General features: G+C 38.3%; 1 protein-coding gene across 1 annotated transcript; it reads right to left on the reverse strand.

The window, feature by feature from the left end:
• LOC109715701 (probable cellulose synthase A catalytic subunit 8 [UDP-forming]) lies at positions 8,434-21,507 on the reverse strand. Its single transcript, XM_020240824.1, has 15 exons — positions 21,332-21,507; positions 21,086-21,227; positions 20,719-20,911; positions 20,413-20,633; positions 20,224-20,326; positions 19,915-20,104; positions 17,341-17,607; positions 16,916-17,261; positions 16,347-16,484; positions 15,880-16,005; positions 15,583-15,795; positions 15,175-15,439; positions 13,617-13,819; positions 11,718-12,068; positions 8,434-9,304 (listed from the first exon to the last, which is right to left on the reverse strand). Exons 2-15 carry the CDS (start codon positions 21,107-21,109, stop codon positions 8,720-8,722), a joined length of 3,225 nt encoding a protein of 1,074 aa, XP_020096413.1. The 5' UTR covers positions 21,110-21,227; positions 21,332-21,507; the 3' UTR covers positions 8,434-8,719.

Here is a 21,783-nt window from a genome sequence, read left to right on the forward strand (position 1 = left end):
TAACATGCACATACAATTCACATATCATTCAAGTCTAATGCCGCTCTATGGCATTACTTTGCTAGGCTCATTCATAGCTCAAGCCCGATGTCGCATTACGACATTAGCTCCCTAATTCACAAGTTAATCAAGTCCAAAGCCACTTTATGGCCTAAAGTATTCTCCTATGTCCAAATGAGATTTATGTCCAAGGCATATTACATTTGTCATGTCTACTATATGGAGCATGACTCCAAGTCCCAATTAGAATGCTAAACCCATGCATAAGTCTCACTTGCAAGCTCTCTACTACATAGAGGTCCGAAAATGCATTGTATATAACATAAGCATTTCAAGCATTCTAAAATTCACTAATAATGCATCTATCATGAAAATGCGTGATTTTCTATTTTGCGATAATTAAATCCACATAAATGAGATTTTCTCATTTGTAGCGCGGTCAAACCCACCGAGAACTCCACGCGACCCTTCGTGCCCCCGACTCTCTTAGCTCCAAGACTTTAGGTGATGTCACGATGCTACGATTCCGGTTTCGTGATTTTTGGAAGCTTACGGCGCGAGCTGCGGCAATCTGTACCGAAATCGGCCTTTCCTTCAATATCTTCGCGTAGCCTCGTCGTATCGCCGAACCGACTTCGCCAGCGTGTCAGAAAACCTAGCAATTAGGTTTATACAGGCTCAATTTAGATCGAACCCTCACATAATGCAAAATCCCATTTTTGAGCCCTAACATGCAATTACCTCCAAATAATCAAAATTAAATGGAGCAACATGCTAAGAATGCTCATTAGAGGCTACTAGAACACCTAAGGTTAAGGATTAAGCAAAATCCCAAAAGTTTACCAAAAAGTGAACACCGAGACGGAAGAACGCCGCTCCAACGAGCACACGAAAGCTCGATCCGTCGCTCCCAACGCGTTCGCAAGCTCGTTCTCCGCCAACGCCGTGAATTTGGGCGAAAGATATAGAGAGATGAGAGAGATATTTAGAGAGAGAAAAGGGAGGGTTTCTCTCACTACACCATGAACGTGTGGTGTGGGGGTGGTGGTGATGGCTGTGAAGAAGAAGAAGAAGCCTAGAAGCTTCTACTTATAGTCAACACCCCAATAGTAGCATACACTATTCACTTCAGGCAGTTCGAAATCTGATATCTTTCGCCGGAGCCCTCTGAAAATCCGATTCAGTTCAAATTTGATAGTTATGTTCGGTTTTGCTTAACTTGACGAGAAAAATTTTAATCTTTCAGTTTCGACCCCGTTTGGTCACCGAAAGCTGTACCGAACTGTAATCTTTATCAGATAACTATCGGATTTTACTTTCCACCTTCTGGGTGTCAGAATGATATGAAATTTTAAATCTAGCCTCATAAAAATAATTCTGACTTATCCTCCAGTTTTCAGAATTTTCTGACACTGTGTATTTTCTGTTAAAATAACAGCCTCGATTCACACAGAAAATTCAAAATCTTCTGTTCTCGCTCCGATTTCCGCACGAGCCGTTCCCGACTTATATTTTACTTCTATAAGTCCAATAAAAATAGTATCTCACACTATTTTTATTTATACCCTTATTTTAAAATCCGGTATGCTACATTGGGGCCTTGGACGATCAGTCCAGAGGTTATACTAAGCCTTAACCTGCTGCCAACAGCAGCCACGGCGAAGCGAAACGCAAACGGATCCCTAATGGCCCATGAAATCACATTATTTTATGTGATTTCATGGCTTTAACGGGTCGTACCAGCAAACCAGGGGTCTGTCGAGGTTACCATCGCACTTGCTGCAAGGTTTCAGCATGCCTTAGGCCGTGCTCACCTTTCGGAGCACTGCCGGCAACAACCACGCGCGCACGAGCAACGCGAACCTCAGCGAATCAGTGCGCACACTGTGGAAAGCATCCTATTCTCACTAACCAGGGCACCGTTAACCTAAATGGAGGTGAGCGTCGTGTTCCGCACGAGCCCACGATCACCGTGCTCACCTCCCGAGGTGCCAGGGAGTCATCGGATCACCGGAAAGGTGACCGGAACGCAAAACAGCAGTGCTGGAACCAAAGTAAACTACTCACCGGAGCTGTGGGAGCTAGGGATGGCCGCCGGCGATCGGAAGGCGGGCACTCCGGCCGGTGATGGGAGCAGCAGGTCGGGGAGGTCCGGGGGAGGTGCTGGCCGGCGACGGGCAGCAGCCGGTGGCGCGGCGGCGGAGATCGGGCCCGCCGACTTCCTCTCGGGTTGGAGCTTGCCGGCGGCGAGGCGGCGACCGGGGGAGGTCGGGGCGGCAATGATCCGGTGCCGGAGACCGAGGAGGAGGTGGTGCCCACCTCCGGGGGCAACGGCGGCGCTCGGGAGTGGCGCGGCTCCAAGGTAGGCCCGCACAGGACCCGAGCGGCGGCGGGAGGCCTTGGCGGCGGCCGGCGAGGCGCGGGGACGGTCGGGGACGCACGCGCCGGGTTGCAGGAGATCGCCGGGGTCGACAGGGGGGCTTGGCCGCAGGGGAAATGCGATCCCAAGGCCCGCTACCTGAGCTCGGCCTGGCTCGGGTCTGGGCAGACCCGGCTGGCTGCAGCTTCTTCCGGCGGCTCCGGCGTCGCTCGGGGGTGGCCGGGGCCGGCGGGAGAGGGCGCCTGAGGAGGTTCTCGACCAGGGAAAGGTGATGCTCGGGCTAACAGGGTTCTCCAAGCACCAAACTTAAGCCGGTGGTGAGGTGGTCCAAGAGAGGAAGGGAAAGTTGGCTGCAGGCTGTTTCCGGCGGCCGGGCTGCTCGACGGCGGCCGGAACGCGAGCACTGGCGGGGCAGGGAGGTGCTGGGATGACAGGGGCGGCTGGGGGTTCTAGGGTTAGGGTTAGGTCCAAAAAAAAACCCTAGATCCACCTATATATAGGTATGGAAAACATGCGGAAAACCCCCTCGAAAGGAGTCGAATTAATCCCAGCTCTCAACCAGCAGTCGCATAACGCACGATAGTCCCTCTAAGTTCGAAAACTCGCAATTCGACGCATAAAATATAGGGTCTTTTCGCGAATAATCCGATTACTCAAATCAGCCCCTTCGCGGACTTTTCGCGATTCCCGAAGATCCGTCCGTCGGATTTCCGATCGGATCGCACCAGCGCGATCAGCACGACGGAGGCATCGAATCTAGCACCTCGTTTCACCCGAAAAGATTTCCGATTTGCGACAAAACCATCCCTCCAAGGTTCCACCAAAAACCACACATAGACAACTATATGCAAAAACCATTAAACCCCTTTTTCTCGAAATCCGTGCATCCAAATCCAATTCCGTCAGTGCCTTTGGGTCCAGGATAGTCGAGCGGTTGAAAACGAGCTATTGGAAGGCTATATTCGGAGTCCGATACGCGTCGAAAGTCCACTTTACTCCGCGGCCTCTCCGGAAAATCGGAGTTACTATTCACTTAAGTCAGACTTCCGGGTCGCGTAACTTCTCCGTTTTAACTCGTTTTCTCCTGAAATTTGACGAGTACACTTATAATTATATTACACACAAGAACATCGTCAAACAAAAGGGTTTACTCAATAAATCAAAAATCTCAGTTATTACAAAAATAAATTTAAATATTAAAGTTAAGACCAAATATAAACTCTTAGCTAAGCTCTCCACTTTCGGTGACTTCCGAATTTTTTGAGCCAAAGTAAAAAAAGTGAGATTTAATTATAACTCACTTTATCAGCCCACTTTCGTAAATTAACTTTTATATTCACTTTCGTAAACCAAACAACTGATAAGATGTTACTTTCTAAAAGTATCACTTTCGATACTATACTTTCGGCGAACCAAACATGCCCTAAGAGTAATTGAAAATTAAGTTCCAAATTAATCAAAAATCATATACAAGCTAGCAATTAAGAAGCTAACCTTTTCAAGTTCGAAGCTAAGCCTACTTCTGAGCTAGGATTGAAATTATATCCTCAGAATATCTCCTTCTTCACTTCCACCACTCCTCCAAGAATCTCAAAACCAGCACCATAGAGAGGATAGAAGGAAAGAGCTCAATTCCATCAATTCCCACCAAAATTGGAAAAAAGCCTAGAGAGAGAAAGAGAAGAACTCACCCTGTGTGTTCCTTGCTTCCAGCATGAGAAGAACACCAGCTGATGCAGTACTGGTATTCAGCCCCAGTACCGGTACTCACCGAGTCAGTACCGGTACTCAACACCTAACCTCTCAACCCGAGAGCTACCCATTCTGGCAACTCTCTTGGATACCGGTACCCCACTCAGGTACCGATACTCAACACTCAAAACTTGCAGTTTGCCAATTTTAGTGTCGGTAATCCGTTCTCACACTCATAAAGCTTCAGTTAGGTGTCAGTACACTATCAGCAACCCTCAAATTAACTAGAATAGTTAATTTCATATACTATTCTCATACTAGAACATTACAATTTGTTAAAGTTCAGTGTATTACACAAAGGGTTAAATCTAACGGCGAAAAACTTGATAGCACCAATTGTAAACGTTTGGTGCTATCGATAGTATTCCAGCCGGACTCTATATATATATATATAGAGAGAGAGAGAGAGAGAGAGAGAGAGAGAGAGAGAGAGAGAGAGAGAGAGAGAGAGAGGGCCCAATCAGTCGAATTCGAACCAATGTTAATTGTAGTGGCTGACGGCTGTTGTGGCATTAGAATGTAGGAGTAGCTGTGAAATTGAAAGATCAGCAAAGTACAAGTGAATCCATCCAAATCAGCAGCTATTTAAAAAGCTAAATCAAGATGAGCTCACAAATTCGATCTTCATAATCACAAAATTTTACTCGGATAGATTCAACTTTAAGGCCCTGTTTGGATGTATAATTAAAAAATTCCATAAAATTTTTATTCTACAGTTTTAATCAAAATAAAATACAGTATTTTATGACTAAAAAAAATTTCACAACATCATTTCTAAGCTGTTTTGATACATATTGTACAATTTCACAGAATTTATAACAATTAAATTTCTAAAATTTAAAAATTTAAATTTCAAAATTCAAAATTTAAAAATAAATAAAATTCAAAACTCAAAACTCAAAATTTTAAAATAAAATTTTAAATTTTAAAAACTAAATTTCAAAATTTGAAAAATTTTTATTTAATTTTATATTTGAAATTATAAATTTAAAATTCAAAATTTAAAATTTGAAATTTCATTCAAATATAAAATTTTAAATTTTAAATTTGAGATTAAATTTTAAATATTGAAATTTGAAACTTAAAATTAAATTTTAAAAATGAAAATTTAAATTTAAAATTTTCATTGAAATTTAAAATTAGAAGTTCTATTTTTAAATTATAATTTTAAAATTAAAAGTTAAAATTTGAAATTTGAAAATTAAAAATTGAAAATTGAATTATTAAATTTGAAATTGGAAAATTAAAATTTTAAATTTTAAATTTTAAATTTTAAATTTTAAATTTTAAATTTTAAATTTTAAGTTTTGAGTTGTAAATTTTAAATTTTAAATTTTTAAATTTTTAATTTTTAATTTTTAATTTTTAATTTTTAATTTGAATTTTAATTTTTAAATTTGAACTTAGAAGTTTGACACTTGAAATTTGAAATTTGAAATTAGAAATCTGAAATCTAAAATCTGGAATCTAAAATTTTAAATTTTAAACTTAAATTTAAATTTTAAATTTTAAAATGTACAATTTATATTTTAAATTTTAAATTTAAATTTTAAATTTTAAATTTTTAAATTTTAAAATGTATAATTTAAACTTTAAATTTTGAAATTTAAATCGAAAATCTATATTCAAATTTTAAAATTTTAAATTTAAAAATTATTTGTTTAAAAATTAAAAATTCACAAATTTAAAAAATTTACAAATTTAAAATTTTAAATTAATTTTTTAAATTTAACATCTTATATTAAAATTTAAATTTGACGCAAGGAGGAGGAGATGGGGATCAAACTCAAGAATGGTGGGATCAAGCTCAAGAATGGTGATTTTTTTTTTTCGTTGGGTTGGAGTGGATTATCATTTTACTCCAATTTTTAGGTCATAGTATAACGATGCTCTAAAAACTTGGTGCTCTTTTAAGCCTCCCAAACACCTCATAGGATAAATTTTTTATAGGTATAGTTTAGTTTAACTATACTACATTTTATATAGTATCAAAATAGGATTTTAATATATAAGTGCAGTGACCCGCGCAATACGGTGGGTAGATAATAGAAACAAAATTTTAAATTTTTTTTGAGGTAAAAAATAATAGTGAAAATCAAAATTTGAAATGTACATTGGTAATGTAATAAAATAGAGTAGCGAGTAAGCATATTTTACCATCGAGAAAAGCTTATCGCAAAAGATGTCGGAACAAAAGCGAATGCAAATGTTATTACATACGAATGGAGATGAAAGTGAATGAACAATCATTGAAGGATCTTTTATATAGCAGAGAAAACGGCGAGTAGGAAATAGAAAACGACGATGCAGCATTCTCCCTTTTTTTTTCCTCCTCCCAAACATGTTCCTGTACTACCCCTTCCCTCTCCTTCTCACTCACCTTCTGCCGCTCCATCTTTTCCTTCTCACTCACCTTCCGCCTCTCCATCTTCTCCCGGCATTTCAATAACCTACCAATTTTCTCCTTCGTTTCGGTGACTTGAATCCCATACAAAAAAACAACAACGAAGGAAGAGGGCACATCGTATTCCACTACTTAATTAGAAACAAAAATTACATGCACTCATTCTACTCTTCCTTGGCCTTAACCGAATCATCTATTTATAGACTCTAGGATACATTGAATATGGCCACTAATCAACCATATTTACTCACCCACTAAACCCACTAATGCAAAAAAAAAAAAAAAAAAAAAAAAAACCCTTATAATTGCTGATTGAATCCTAAGGGTTGCCTTATGTCCTTTAGATTTTCGCTGGTAGTTCCAGAGCCTTTATGTACAACAGTTACGTCTTTTAAATTTTCGCTGATAGTTTTGGAGTCTTTATGTACAACAGTTATATGGCCCTTTGTCTCCCATGGCTGAAGAAGATAAAGAGAATCTCGGTTGAAGAACAATTTGGAATTTAGGTTAAACAAAAGGACAAGGTTCAAATAGGCCGGTTAGGTTCAAATAAGAAAAAAAGAAAAAAGGCAACAGTTGAGCCGATTCGGTTCAAATAAAGAGAGAAAAACCAAATTCAAACAGAGTATATAACAAAGTAGATTAGTTCGATTCGAAGAAAGAATAGAAAGAATAGGTGGGCCAATTCAGTGAAAAATTATGTTCAACACAGATAGGAATGCAAATAGATCCGAGATGGTGGAGCTCCCACCTCGATCCGCTCGAATGGAGCAGTAAACAAAAAAATAAAATAAAATAAACGGATTCGGGGCAAAACAAGGGGGTGATTTTTATGATCCGAGAGGTAGGAAATGGAAAAAATTTTGACCTGCTCCAAATCTGTCCTTCCATGATTCCCCGAACCCGCCCCAAATCCGTCCCCAAAATTGTTCACATTTTAAGGAAATACCCCTAAAAAATAATATATTCACATAAAAGTTCAAAATAAGAATAAGTTAGATATTCTCATTTCTCATGTATTTGAAACTTTTGAATTTTATTTCGAATTGTGATTGATATTTTAAATTTTTATAATTGGTGTTATTAATTATATATACAACTTGGTAATATTATTCACTATTATTAAAAATTTATTAATTTATATTCTATAAAATATTAATAATATTATAATTTGTAAAAAAAAGTAATAGTTGGCGGAATGGATTCGGGGCGTAGGCGGGAGGTGGGCTATGAGGAGGGGCGAATTATGGGATATATTTTTTAACCCGTCGCAGATTCGGGGCGGGAGGCCAGGCAGAATTTTGGTAGTCGAGATCAGAGGCAAGGCAGAACTCCCGCTTCTAGATCTGTTCCGTTTGCATCCCTAAACACAAAGTATATAACAAAATAAGCCGATTCTGTTCAAAGAAAGAATTGGAAGAAGAGGCGGTTCTAAGAAAGAATAGGCCAATATGGTTCAAAAAAAAAATAAAAAGAAGTACGCCGGTTCAGTAAAGAACCGGATTCAACACAAAGTATATTACAAACTAGGCCAGTTCGGTTCAAAAAAAGAATAGGAAGAAGATGCAGTCAAAGAAAGAATAGGAAGAAAAGGTGGGCCGGTTTAGTGAAGAATCAAATTCAATACAGTGTATATAACAAAATACACGATTCGGTTTAAAGAAAGAATAGAAAAAAGAAGTGGGCTAATTCAGTGGGTTCGGTTCAAAGCAACATTACTTAAAGATGAAACCTACAATCCACATAAGGAAATAATGTCATGTGACAAATTATTGGAGTTTAATATAGAGGTATAGATGCCGTCATCCTGGGATGCCTTATTCTCTGTACCTTTTTTTGGACTGAGAAATAGCAACAAAAATAGCAGAATAATTCAGTAAAATTACTTGCTTATCACTTACAAATAACTCGACTTAATTGCCAAATATATTTATTGTTCACTGATAAAGTACAAAAATTCATTTGCAGTGCTACCCAATTTGCAACAAATGCAGTGACTTATAAATAACAAGCAATAACAACAATAAACAACACTTACCACCTATAGACACTTTGGTACAAACAGCATCCTGAAGATGTTCTGTCACTAGAAATAAAAACTCACCCATTCATTAGATAGCTAACAAGCATATAGCACATCTCCACCCTCCCCTCATTTCTAGCACCTTTCTCTCTTCTCTTTCTTAACAGTTAATTCCACATTGCTGGACATCAGGCCCGGTCACACGGGTGGTGAAGGGGTCGATGCGAACCCACAGAAGGGAAAAGATTGAAGCAAGAAGGATGGACCAGACGACAACAATTGTTGGAGTTCGGTTCTGCCGGCCCATCAAACCCTTAAGGAAGGGGTAGAGATGGACAATCACCCAGAAGGCGAAAAAGAGCTTCCCAAAGAGAGGACCCCACGACTGGTACCCGCTGTTGATGGCGTACGAGATTCCAGCCACCACACCAACTAGGTTAATTATGAGCAGAGTAGTCGGAGGAATGAGAAGGGTGGTCCACTTGAACATGTAGAGCTCGGCAAAGTCGCCATCCTCATCTGAGGCTTTTGAGGTGACAGTGAAATTGGTGTCAATACCAGCAAGCACCTTGAGGAGACCTTGGAAGACAGCAAAGAGGTGGGCGGAGACGCCACCGATGACCCAGAACTGCTCGTTCCTCCACCACTCGTCTATCCCAACACCACTCCACCTCATCTCCAGTATGCCAGTAGCAAAGATGGAAAGGAAGAGAGAAATGAACCAAATACTCGCGATGTTGCTAATCTGTGCATCCCAGATGGAAAAAAAGATAAATTAGTTGTTTAAAAGACTGGATTTTGCAAATTCCAATTTTGCATGTTATTGTGTGGATCAAAGTTCGTAGTGAGCTCCTCTTAAATGCTCATTTGAGGAGGGCTTGAATGCCCATTCATCACACATAACAAAATGAGGGCTTGGATGCTGTTCATCATGGATAAAACCTCAGTGGGGAGCTCCCCAACGATGCCTCGTTGGCAAGCCTGTAATCCGCTACCACGTGTCAGTTTTGCCTCCATCCATGAATTCGTTCGGTGTTTTTTAATACTAAAACCTAAAAACCCAAATTTAAACCTTAGAAGGATTATGACCTTTGGATGGATTATGACCTTTGGATAGAAGCAAAACTGACACTTGGCAGCAAATCGGGGGCTCCTCAACGAGGCTTTATTAGAAAATTCCCCAATAAAGTTTTGTCTATTCATCGTAAGCAATGATTTCAATCCAACTGTCCAACTAACTTTTGCAAAGATTATTTTTTACATAAAATTTTGTAAAATTTACTTCACAATGAGATTTTAAGATAGGCACATGCAAACGTGACTAGGGATGCCAACGGATATGGGAGTCCGGCTCACATGAAGCGGCCACCAACAAATTTTAATTGGAAGGCCCAACAATACTGTGCCACGTGTATTTAGTAAATGGAAGTTTAATGGGGCGCCTAACTACCCTATAATCTATTAAATAGAAAAATGAAAAATAAGAATAGGAGATAATCATGGAATGTTATTCCATATCTAGATTGGTGAAAAATTGTATGCAGAGCCCCTCAACAATAGGGCATGTTAAAAATAAATCCCTTTACTTTTACTTTTCTTACTGATATTTTTTTTACTTCTAATTTTTTATTCAGTTTTTAAATTTGAATTATTCTAATTAGTGTTGTTAAAGGTTTATTAAATTTAATGTTTTATCATTTATTAGTAGTTAATTGTTATTGCTTTATTAAAAAAATTTTAAATTTGATGAAAATAACTGATAAAATTTGATAAAATTTTTGGGGTTTATCATTCTTATTTTCTAATTATTAAAAACCAAAAAGAGGTTGACTAAACCCTAGGGACCTTAGGATAAAGGGTTGTAATCTTACAACCACCCTTTAGTTGTAAACAGCATCTCTCAAAAGAAAAAGTTTAGTTGAGGAATTTATGTCAAAATACCCTATAATTGAGGAAAAAGTCTAGAATGCACCAGTTATATTGCTGATGTGGCGTCCCCAACCAATTAGATTGCTCCCTTTGGATTAACTCGTCCCATCATGGTAATTAGAAAAATATTTTTGTTGTACTTTTCTCACAAAAAGAGAAATGTGATTGACTAGTTATTGATGATGTGATATAAGTGTGACACAGTAAACTTCCTCATAATTGAGAGGGGTTTCCATACAATTTACCTAGCCCATATGGAAAGAGGAGATGCAACAAAACCGTTACTATCTCCTCTTTTCAGGGGATTATAGCGGGCTAGATGCTCCATTAAATTTCCATTTGCTAAATGCACGTGGCACAGTTTTATTGGGCCTTCAAACTAAAATTGTTTTAATTGGGCCCCCATGTGAGTTGAGTTCTGGATATGGTTATCTGACATTTTACCTGAACCCAAACCCAGTTTAAACGGTTTTAACCGAAGCAAGATGGGCATGGTTTCGATTATGGGGATAAAAATCCAAAACCTGATGATTTCAGTTTCGGTTATGGTTTTTCCTTGTACACAAGCCCAACCTAAACCGAAACCAAACCTTAAACCCTTAAACCTGAAACCAAACCCGTATAATGTTCACCTAGAATTATATTGATGGTAAATAAATAGTGTTTACTATCAACTTTTTATCCTTTAGATCGATAATAGCACCACCACAGAATAGTAAACCCTATGCATCCAATGATAAAAAAGTAAATGGTAATCACTATTCCTCTATTATCAATAGTATTCTAGTCTCTCTCTAAATTTTTTTAGATATTTATTTATTTATTTTAATAGCTAATAATATTAATGATTTAATTTAATATTTAGTATATTAAATAATTTGGTTCGGTTTTCCGGTTTCGGGCAAGGGTTTTTCAATTTCTTTTTAGCTAGGTAGTTTTGGTTTTGAATTTTTACAACCGGTCGAGTTCAGGTACGGTTTCAGATTTTGGTTTTGTTACTCGGGCTCATTTTGGGTTCTGCAAAAGCCGCCCCGAAACCAAGCTGTTGACATCCCCAGATGTGGCAGGATATGGAGCCCTCATATGATCCTTTTGTTAAGGTAGCTAACAAGGTAATTTACCACTTATCAAGTATATTAGAAAATTACATCATTGTAGAATCTAACTCATGCAAAAAGTATTACTAGTTTCCAATCATATTATGTATAAAGATATAAAATTTAACTTACCTGTGGAATAATGAACTTTCCAGTAAGTAGACAGACCGCAGGAAGTGTACAGTATACGAGGAGAGGAACTGCGGTAAGCGGGTAAATGGTGGTGTTGATGTATGCAAATCTCTCAAGGAACTTGAGCCGTCCACCATATCCATACCATATAGGGCAATGCCTACTAAAAAGAATCTCAACAGATCCAAGAGCCCATCGAAGCACTTGGTTCAGACGATCTGAGAGGTTAATGGGAGCAGATCCTTTAAATGCAGGCCGCTTAGGCATGCAGTAGATCGAACGCCAGCCTCGAGCATGCATCTTAAACCCAGTAAGAATATCTTCTGTTACAGAACCGTAAATCCAGCCAATCTGCATGTATTTGCTAAGGTTAGATCAAGGTATGTAATTGAAAAAAATGCATTCGGATTGAGGAGGAATAAAGCAAAAAACCAAAACTCAGAAGTCAGAAATCAAAGACTGAAAAATCTGTAATACAATTGTGATATTAATAGAACAGAGTATGACAATTAAACCAGTTAATGAAGTGAGCAGAAGCATAGTTTGGTCAGAACTAAAGTAATATGTTTTCAGAGAACACAAATTATCATGCCATTTTACATTTGATGCCGCCAATTACAGTGAGTACTGTTTGCACTAGTGATTGGTCCCTCATACTGTCATACATATTCTTAACCAAGTTAAGATACTTCACATACATGCAATTTCTTTCCCCAAAATCTCATCAAATTATTCCCCTCGGGACTGTCCTACACTTTATTCTAAAAAACTAAAATCACATGGCGATTCTTTTCACCTCCTCTACACATTACTGACGGTCCAAATGTTTAGTTTTTATGACATGCTTTCCCAGCATGGAACCATATTGGATCTTAGACCGTTTCCAAACTTTTCCCTACAGTTTTGACCGCCTTAGATAAAAAAAAAATTTCTTATAGATTGGCAGTAGCATTTATCACCATTTTTGGACACGTGTCTGTAAGAAAATTTTCTTAAAACAGATTAGCAATACAATTGGTTGTTGATTCCCATAAGCATTTCCAGAGCTTAATTAATCCCATAAGCATTTCCAGAGCTCAATAGTAATCTCAAGGAGTCCGGTGGCCTTTACTACTTTCATCTTCTTCACTTATCTTGGAGCATTCAATACATGTATGCTCAGTATATAACTATTGTTTAGTAATTTTTAAATAATTCTTCAATTTCTTAATCTCCTCATATCTGATTAATACACCACAATCCTGGCAACAACCAACCCTAGTCTACCCATCAAGCCAAAAGTCATGTAATCACATTTATTTTTAAGAGCATCTTTAGAAGTGATTTCATAAGTCCTTCTGAAGTGTTGATATCATACATCAGAACGAATCTAGGAAGCTCCTAATTATATTTCTTTTCTGTATACCCTAGGAGCACTATAAGATATCTTAATTATTCCTCCAATTTCCCCAACATCTTGATTTAAATAGAACAATAAAGACCTTTGTTTCACTAGAAATTCCATGTATCACATCATCCAAGTCTCCACAGAGTTGCTCCTTGAGTGTCATCTTTCTATATATGTGCATGAATAATGCATTAATTGATTAATTGCTTTCTTCTCCAACTAGTCTCGAAGTACTATCTTACTACCTTTTCTTTGCACATCTATGACCTCATTGTAAATACTTCTAAATTATCCAAATGGTACTCTAAGGCCCAAGTATACTGTTTTAAGAGCATTACTACGGCTACCTAGAATGAGTACAAATTTTAGTATCATGCTGACCCCAGCTGCAAAGCCTGTAGCTAAATGCTTTGCCATATTACGCAGATCAATGCCCCTGAAAACAATTATCTTGCACAGCAATCAGGAAAGGGAAAAAGGGAATAGGAGAGGACTGAACTTTGGCATCTTACCTCACTGCCCCACTCGGTCTTGTCCTCATAGCCGCAGCTGATCACATGGATAGCTTCTTTCAAAAGAGACTCGGGTGTTGCTGACTGAGGAACTCCACCATTCTCCATCAAAGTTGATGCAACAAAGACATTTGACTGGCCGAACCTTTTCTCTAAGCTCATCTGTGACATGAGGAGTGACTTCTCATCATCAAATCCAGCCCCTAATAGTAAAAAAAAACAGAAAAGGTGAGGTTAGAATAACAAGGTCTACATGATCACTCCTCGCCAAGAAGGAAGGCATAAAAGCAAAGATGATTATAAACAGAAATAGAGAACTATAATACAATAATTCATTAGAACTGTTGCGCCCTATGAAGCACAGATACTTTAAATTTTATGCCGTACCCGTATTGGATACATATTGGATACCAATACGCGCTCGATACGTGTCCGATATGGGAATAAAGTATCCGGCATTTTTGAAAAATAAAAAATATCGGATAGGGCTCGGATACGAGAGGGATAGGGGGGGACACGGGAGGGATACGGCCAGATTCTTTTTTGGTCTAAAATAATCGGAATTCAAAATTTTTCGAAAAGCCCACATCCAAACCCATTGGAAATAAGAAAAAGAGTGAGAAAAATGTCAATCTCTTTTCAATTTGTCATTTCATTTCTTCTATCTTTTTGCTTTTGAATGGTTGAAGGCGCTTTTTCTCGTTCTATCTCCACAGTATTAATCTATGGTTTAGTCCTTTACCACTTCTCTTTTACTTCCTTTCATTTAATTTGTCAACCTAGCACTAATCAACGCCATAAAGAATGATTTTTTTTTCTTCTATTAAATTAAACATACATATATGTTGAAAAGCTAATTATCTGGTTGTGCAACTAAATATTTATTGTCATCATTTAATCAAGTTGGATGATAGTTGGTTAATACTTTTGAATTATTATTTCATACAATTGATTATATTTTTTTATAAACATATATAGAACAATTATACAAGTTAATGTATATCAAAATATATTCATTAATACAATTCAGACACCCTGGTTGTCCTCAATATATCATTACATACAATCAAATTATATTTAGATATATTTAGATATATTTAAAATAATATTTTATTCAAATATACCCGGCGTATCATATCGTAGAAGTTTTAGAAATTGCCGTATCACCGTATCCGTATCGTGTCGTATCCGTATCCCCATATCCGTATCTGTGCAACATAGGTTGCACCAGTTATTCTTATTGACACAGGATACTTATGCTCTAACTGAAGTTATCTTCCTTTCAAAGGACATTGCCAAATAATTATTCTTATGATAATTTCCATCAACCAACAACTTCAGCAAATGCTCTAGAAATCAATAAACTAAAGTCTAAATTAGCATAATTTGCCATCATTAGACAAGTAGCTCCAACTATGCTAGATACATCAGCTAAAAGTGGGAGAAACAAAACATGCTAATTAATTTTCAAAACTAAGCATGCATGAACAAAGTAACTGTGATAGTGCAAATTGACTTAATAAAGCTTGTTGAACAGAAGTGCAGAATTTTGTTATACCTTCGACTCCTTCCTCTATATCTTCCAGATTAAATACTGGTACAGAGCTGTCCACGTGCTTTCTTGAGGACTTCTTGTCCGAACTCTTCTTCTTTGATTTTGTAGTCTTCTTCCTAGAGCCACCACAGCAGAGAGAGAGGATACCACCTTTTTTCTTTTGTTGCTTAATAGGAGGTTCATAACCATACAAAGCCGTCCTGTTGAAAACACATCCTGTTCCGACGTAAACAGGCCCTTGAATGCCATCAAGACCTCTTAAATTGATCTAGAACGAACAAAAACAGAAAAGGGTTATTGTAAGAGGAAAGAAACTAAGACCACTATTAAGAATACTTGAGCTGGATAGAAATGAATGTTCACGGGGCACAGCAATTTAAGGAGGTTTTAAAGAGGAAGATCCATGCTTACATCAAAGAACACTGTATTCCTGTTGGCATATCGATCATTCCTATCGATCCCATCGAATCTCTGTGGGAATTGCACATAGCAAACATGCTTTCCAAGGTTTGGATCCATAAGAAAGCACATAGCTTCCCTTAAAGCCTTACTGTTGTTTATGTAGTGATCACAATCAAGATTCAATAAATATGGTCCATTTGTCAGTACAGCTGAAACACGTACCTGCAAGAAAGAATTATACGGAGCATCAGATGCAAGATAGCACGATGCATTTGAGTTTTAAAATTACCAATGTAAGTAGCTTACAAGTGCATTCATAGCACCAGCCTTCTTGTGATGCTGGAAACCAGGACGTTTCTCACGAGACACATAAACCAACCGTGGGAGCTCATTGCCTTCAGTGTCAAGACCCCCACTGTGTCCCAAGAAAACCTGAAAACAATGAGAAATTACTTTGAGCTAATTTTGGACTTATAAAGAGTAAATAGGCGTTAAATTATTAGGTTATTCATAAAAGATTTTCTACATGGAGAATCCTGTATCCATAGAAAAATATACACTACATGTTTTGTTGGAAAACCTACAAGATCAAAATTTAGATTACCTAACTGAATTTCTGAAAAGAAAAAAAAAAAATTAGCTTCCTATGGATGAGACTACTATGGATTAAAACTATTCTCCCGCCCAGAAATACTACTCAAGAGCAAAGTATGACCACCCAGGCATGTTTAGCTATCAATTAAATCTAACTGTGCCAAATTCAATGTACTAACCTGGATCATTCCAGGATGATCTCTGGTGTTATTTCCTGGCCATGGTGTGCCATCTTGCATAATCCATCCCTCCTCAGGAACCTTTTGTGCCTTTGCAACAAGGCCATTAACTCGAACTTTGAATTCTTCATATTCTCTCTGAGTTTTACAAATAAGCCGTTAAGTACTATATTCCAACTAATAAAACACTACAATCCAAGGATTAAAGTGCCTATCGGTACGGGCCGTATCCACCGTGTCGTATCGTGCCAGCAAGATATCGGCATAATACAGCCTCCATGCCGATGACACAACTCAAAACCCTCTATTCTTGAAATTAGTAAGTAATTTTCTCAATAAAATTCAAAAGATTTGATAAAAATATATAATAAATAATTGGCATATTTTGTTACTAAAGAAAATAAATATTTCATGTCATTACATGTTGGTACACATATTTTTTATGACCGGCACGCATCAGTATCGCCCGGCACGCACCGTGCCGTAGCGTGCCGGCAAGTTTCCGGCACGACCCAGTGCCACGGCACTTAAATCCTTGCTACAATCTACTAGAAGACATAACACAATACCTTCATGGCACGACGATCCTTGACGAATGAGGGATGAACTTTATCCTTCAAGTAATCAATTTTCTGAGCAAAGTACCATTCTGGAGCTCGGGGTTCGATGCTATACTTCTTGCAAAAAGGCACCCATTTTCTTGCAAATTCTGAAGTCTCAGACAATGCCTCAAATGTCAACATTGCAGCTCCATCATCAGATACATAGCAGGAAACCTTGTCCACAGGATAATCAACAGCAAGAATGGATAGCACTGTGTTTGCAGTGACAAGAGGCGGCTCCTTCATTGGGTCGACAGTGCTAACAAAAATGTCAACAGCAGCCAACTGGGATGGTTCCCCTTCTCGGTCATACCTGTTAATACAAACACAGTAAAAATCAAATCTAGAATTAAATATAAACAAAATATTGCAGTGGCTAAAAGAGAGATCACCTCAAAGACAGTCTATCAAGATAAGTTTCACGATTAACTGGGAACCATTTGGGGAACTGGTCCAGTATCCAGGATATAGCAAACCAAATCTCACATATCACAGATAGTAACCACAAAGGGAAGGCATTCTGCACAGGGTTTGTGATACGATAATGTAAGAAAATGGATAGGATGACCAGCCGTAGAACAATGACCATCCTGTATGGATTTATCCTGGAAGAAGGGATAGACACTTTCCTAGAAAGAGGCTGACGAGTTTCATCATTCCTGCAGAAAATCAGTTATTCATGAGCTTTCACAGATAATTTTGCAGAGGGACTCGCAGAAATGCAATTCAACATATTAGTAGCAGAAACGAGGCATTTAATTATGGATCATATAGAATACCCAGGCTAGTACGAAATTTTTAGTGTGATTAAGAAAATTGAGACAAAAAGATGACAGGATTAACAATTACAAATATTTATGTTTATTTTCTTCCATTGGCTCCAGTTATTCCAATGCCTGGTAGATAGAAGGATACAAGAATCCTTTGACAAATTTTATTCACATGAATAAAGCGTATCACAGCCAGCTATAGTTTCAAGAACTAAAATTATGTTTTTAGTACTCTCTCAAAAATGGATAGACAAATGAACCGAATTACTGATATAAAAGTAGAACTAGCCAACAACTCAAACTTGCTTAAAGAAAACAATAATCTCGTCACCACTTGAGGGCACCTAATCGCATAATCAAGAAAGTGGAAGAATAAGGTCAGCTAATAGGGGCTACAGGAACTACATTTAATTTACTTTGCAATTAGAAATTGTTAACAGTTTCATTTTTTATTTCCCATAAAAAAAATGATATTTGTCTAGAAACAAAAGAACCTCCTGGCCATATGATACAGAACCTTGACAATCTGAAAATCATACAAAATTTTCAAAAAAATTTAAAATTCAGTTTTATTTAAAGTTTGGGACCGTCACTAGCAAGATAAATTGGGGTTTTCCTGATTGGTCCTGCATCATCATAAGCCAGCAAGTTGAAGCGGCTGGCATAGCAGGTATTAAAAAAATTACAAATTAGAGATAAGAAAACTAACAAAAACAGTAAATATGAAGGCCTGTACTAACTTCACAACATGATCTGATAAGCCGTTATTAATTAAATGTTAATGGATTTTAAGTTGAGAATACTGCAGATCTTTTTAAAAAAGTAGTAGTTGACCTGCTTGTTAAACAACTGAATCAGATGTTCGTCAAAATCATATAATTAAGACATCAGAATTTTGAACTCAATTAGCAAACCAAGTTCCGTCAGTCCCACGTCTACTTTTCTAGTCTGGGCCCGCATAATAGGCACATCAAATTATCCAACCTCACATCCCAAGAACCAACCACACGTATAGGTAACAAGCAAGGATTTAAGTGCCGTGGCACGGAGTTGTGCAGAAAACTTACCGGCACGGTACGGTACGGTACGTGCCAGATCGTGCCGATACATGTTGGTCACAAAAAATATATATGCCGACACATAATAGCATGAAATATTTATTTTATTTAGCAACAAAATATTCTAATTGTTTATTATGTATCTTTATCAAATCTTTTAAACGTTATTGAAAAAATTACTTACTAATTTAAAGAATAGAGGGTTTTGAGCTGTGTCATCGGCATGGGAGCTGTATCATGCCACTATCTTGTTGGCATAATACGGCACGGTGGACACAGTCCATGCCCATGGGCACTTAAATCCTTCGTAACAAGTTCAAATGTCATATCTGATTGCATTCAAATATTTTCCTAAATTGCAATAGTCAGCAGGAATTTAGAATATTTCAATGACATTGCAAAACCACCATTTATCAAGATTTTATTTATACTAAGCTGTAACTTCAAAAAGGAAAGAACTTAGTTTTTGCTAACTTTTCTCCAGGTTCAATTAGATATTTTGAACGTGTGAATGCGCACACAGGCACACATTGCAAACACATGTATACATGCACACACATGCACGGGCACACAGTGCTTGGGTGCAGGCAATCGCACACAGAACCAGTATAATCATCTAGCTACTGAGTAAAGCTGATTCCCTATTCCACAGCTTGAGGACCTATTTGAATTGTTTTACATATAGTCATTGTTTCTGTCATAATTTGTAGCAAAATTTTATTGAATAGGTTATTTAACCACTATTATAATGTGTTCTTTTATATCATATAACATGCGAGTGTTAGGCCCAGTTTACTGTTCTCCCTATCAATCCTCAAACGGGATTCCCAACTCGAACTTTCCTCTGTTCACCACAAATATAAACAATATATCCTTCAACAAACAGTCAGCTTACTATGACAAAACAAGTCAACACAGTTACATAATTAATAGCAGGATGGAATGAAAGAAATGAATGAACAAATAAGTTTAATCTACAATCAGGTGTAAAACTAACTTGTCTCAATGATGTCCATGCAAACCTATATGATATGCAACACATCTAGTCAAGAAACTCAGTTTGAGATCTAACAATAGCTCAGACAGAAATGCTAACAGATAACAAGAAGATACAGTAAACTGCCGATTAGGAACTTACAACAAAGCATCATCCATGTTATAGTCGGTGGATGCATCAATGTCTCCACCTCCCCTGCCCTCAGATGGGGCTAGACTAGTACCATTAGTCATTGGCATCACGTTTTTGTCCTGCTTCATTTTCCACCCATCAACCCTTTCTTTCCAAGCAACATTTCCAAGGCTACCAGAGAATTCTCTTGACGGGTTTGCTGCCAAAGATATAGATAAGCATCATAACAAATATCAGAGCAAACAACTAAAAGCAAACTAAAGCACCCAAAAGATCACAACATTGAGAACTAAAGATCACAAGAAGAGATGAGCATACGGGAGTGATTCACATATGGAAGGGGATGCACACGCTTGCCACCAATATTTCCGCCAGGAGACATCATATGATCAGGAGACGCTCCGGGCAGTTCCCCCGAGATCTGCAGACATCAAGACAGAATAGCAAAGTTATTATCCATTTTCCCAATAAACTAATTCAATTTCCAGTGAAATTGCCACAATATACCTGACTATGGGCGAGAGAAGGGATGTAACCCCGCGGGATCTCCCCGCTATCATACTTGGGGCGCCCGATATCTTCCCCTTGCCCGGAATTCATGCGCCAGGTCAGCATCCTATCAGCAATCTTCTGCTTCTGATCCTGGTTTCCAGGCAGATAGTTGAAGTCACTTGCGCCATCATCGGCATCCCCATCCTCTCCTTCCTCTCCGTGGATAGGCGGACTCCCTGATAATTCATGCAAAATCAAACAATAGCTCCTCAGAATCAAAATTTTAAGGAAGAATTTACATATCCAAGATCGAGCGCACACCTTTATGCCTCTTGTACTTGGTCTTGCACTGCGGACAAGCCTGCGTCCCGTCCTTGCGCTCATACTCATAGCACGGCCTGCAGACAGGGAATCCACAGACGCTGCAAGCAACGAAGAGATCTCCGTCGGCGGTGGTACCGACTCCGTCACCGCAGATCTGACAAACCTGACCACTCGGATGCTTGGTAGATTTCTTCATTGGTTCAGCCCAAAGAGACGGCAACATACACAGAATTCAGTACATAAATACAATATATGAACTACAAGTTGCGAAGATCCAAAGTTAAACAGATAAGAGTCTAATAGATGTCAATCGGCTAGAAACTGAAGAGAAAGAACAAAATAGGAGGATGTGACTGCTACTCACTCCTGGGTCTCCGGCCTCCTCCATGGAATCGGTGTGCGAGAAGCGCTTCGTACTACTCAGATCTCGAAGTAGGAAGAGCTTCTACCTCAGCTAGATCTAGCAACCACTCTGCCACATTCCTTCAGATCTAGATCTCCCCACCCTACGGGGAACAAAATATGCACAATAATCACAACCCACACAAAATTCACCAGAAGAGAACCCAAAGATTCACCATTTTCAGGAGAAATTTCCAAGCCAAATTACCTCAGAAAAAAAAAAAAAAAATCTGAAAAAGGTCACAAGATCCCAAATCGCTCCGATCCCCACTTCCACTGTTGGGGCTCTCAGGAGGGAGAGAGCGAGGAGGAAGAGAAGGGAGGTGATGCAGCGTTCGATTGCAGTGAGGTGATTAGAAAAAAAAAGAGAGAGGAGAAAGAGAGAGAGAAAGAGCGCGTCCTCTTTGGACGAAAGGGACGCGCTACCGGCGAGATGGAACGTGCCTTGGTTCGCTCGTCGCTGTCGAGTTAATTATTATACAAATAAATATGTAAAAAATAAAAAATAAAAAGAAAATAAATAATAAAAAGGAAAAAAAAGAAGAAGACGAAGAGGGAGTGGAGCGGTTGGTGGAGAGTTGACACATAATAGGGATCGGATTATATTGTGAGGAGAATGAGCTGGAAGGAGAGAGTTGCTGACAGTCCCCACGGTGAGCG

This window comes from Ananas comosus, linkage group 9, assembly GCF_001540865.1.
Source record: "Ananas comosus cultivar F153 linkage group 9, ASM154086v1, whole genome shotgun sequence".
Taxonomy (NCBI): domain Eukaryota; kingdom Viridiplantae; phylum Streptophyta; class Magnoliopsida; order Poales; family Bromeliaceae; genus Ananas; species Ananas comosus.

Excerpts from the sequence above, each read along its gene's own strand:
- LOC109715701 (XM_020240824.1), bottom strand. The coding sequence starts at position 21,109 with ATGGAGGAGGCCGGAGACCCAGGA. Across the intron at positions 20,105-20,223 it reads TCCATATGTGAATCACTCCC|CAAACCCGTCAAGAGAATTC; the intron begins GTATGCTCATCT and ends TATCTTTGGCAG. Across the intron at positions 13,820-15,174 it reads TATAGAGGAAGGAGTCGAAG|GGGCTGGATTTGATGATGAG; the intron begins GTATAACAAAAT and ends TTTTACTATTAG.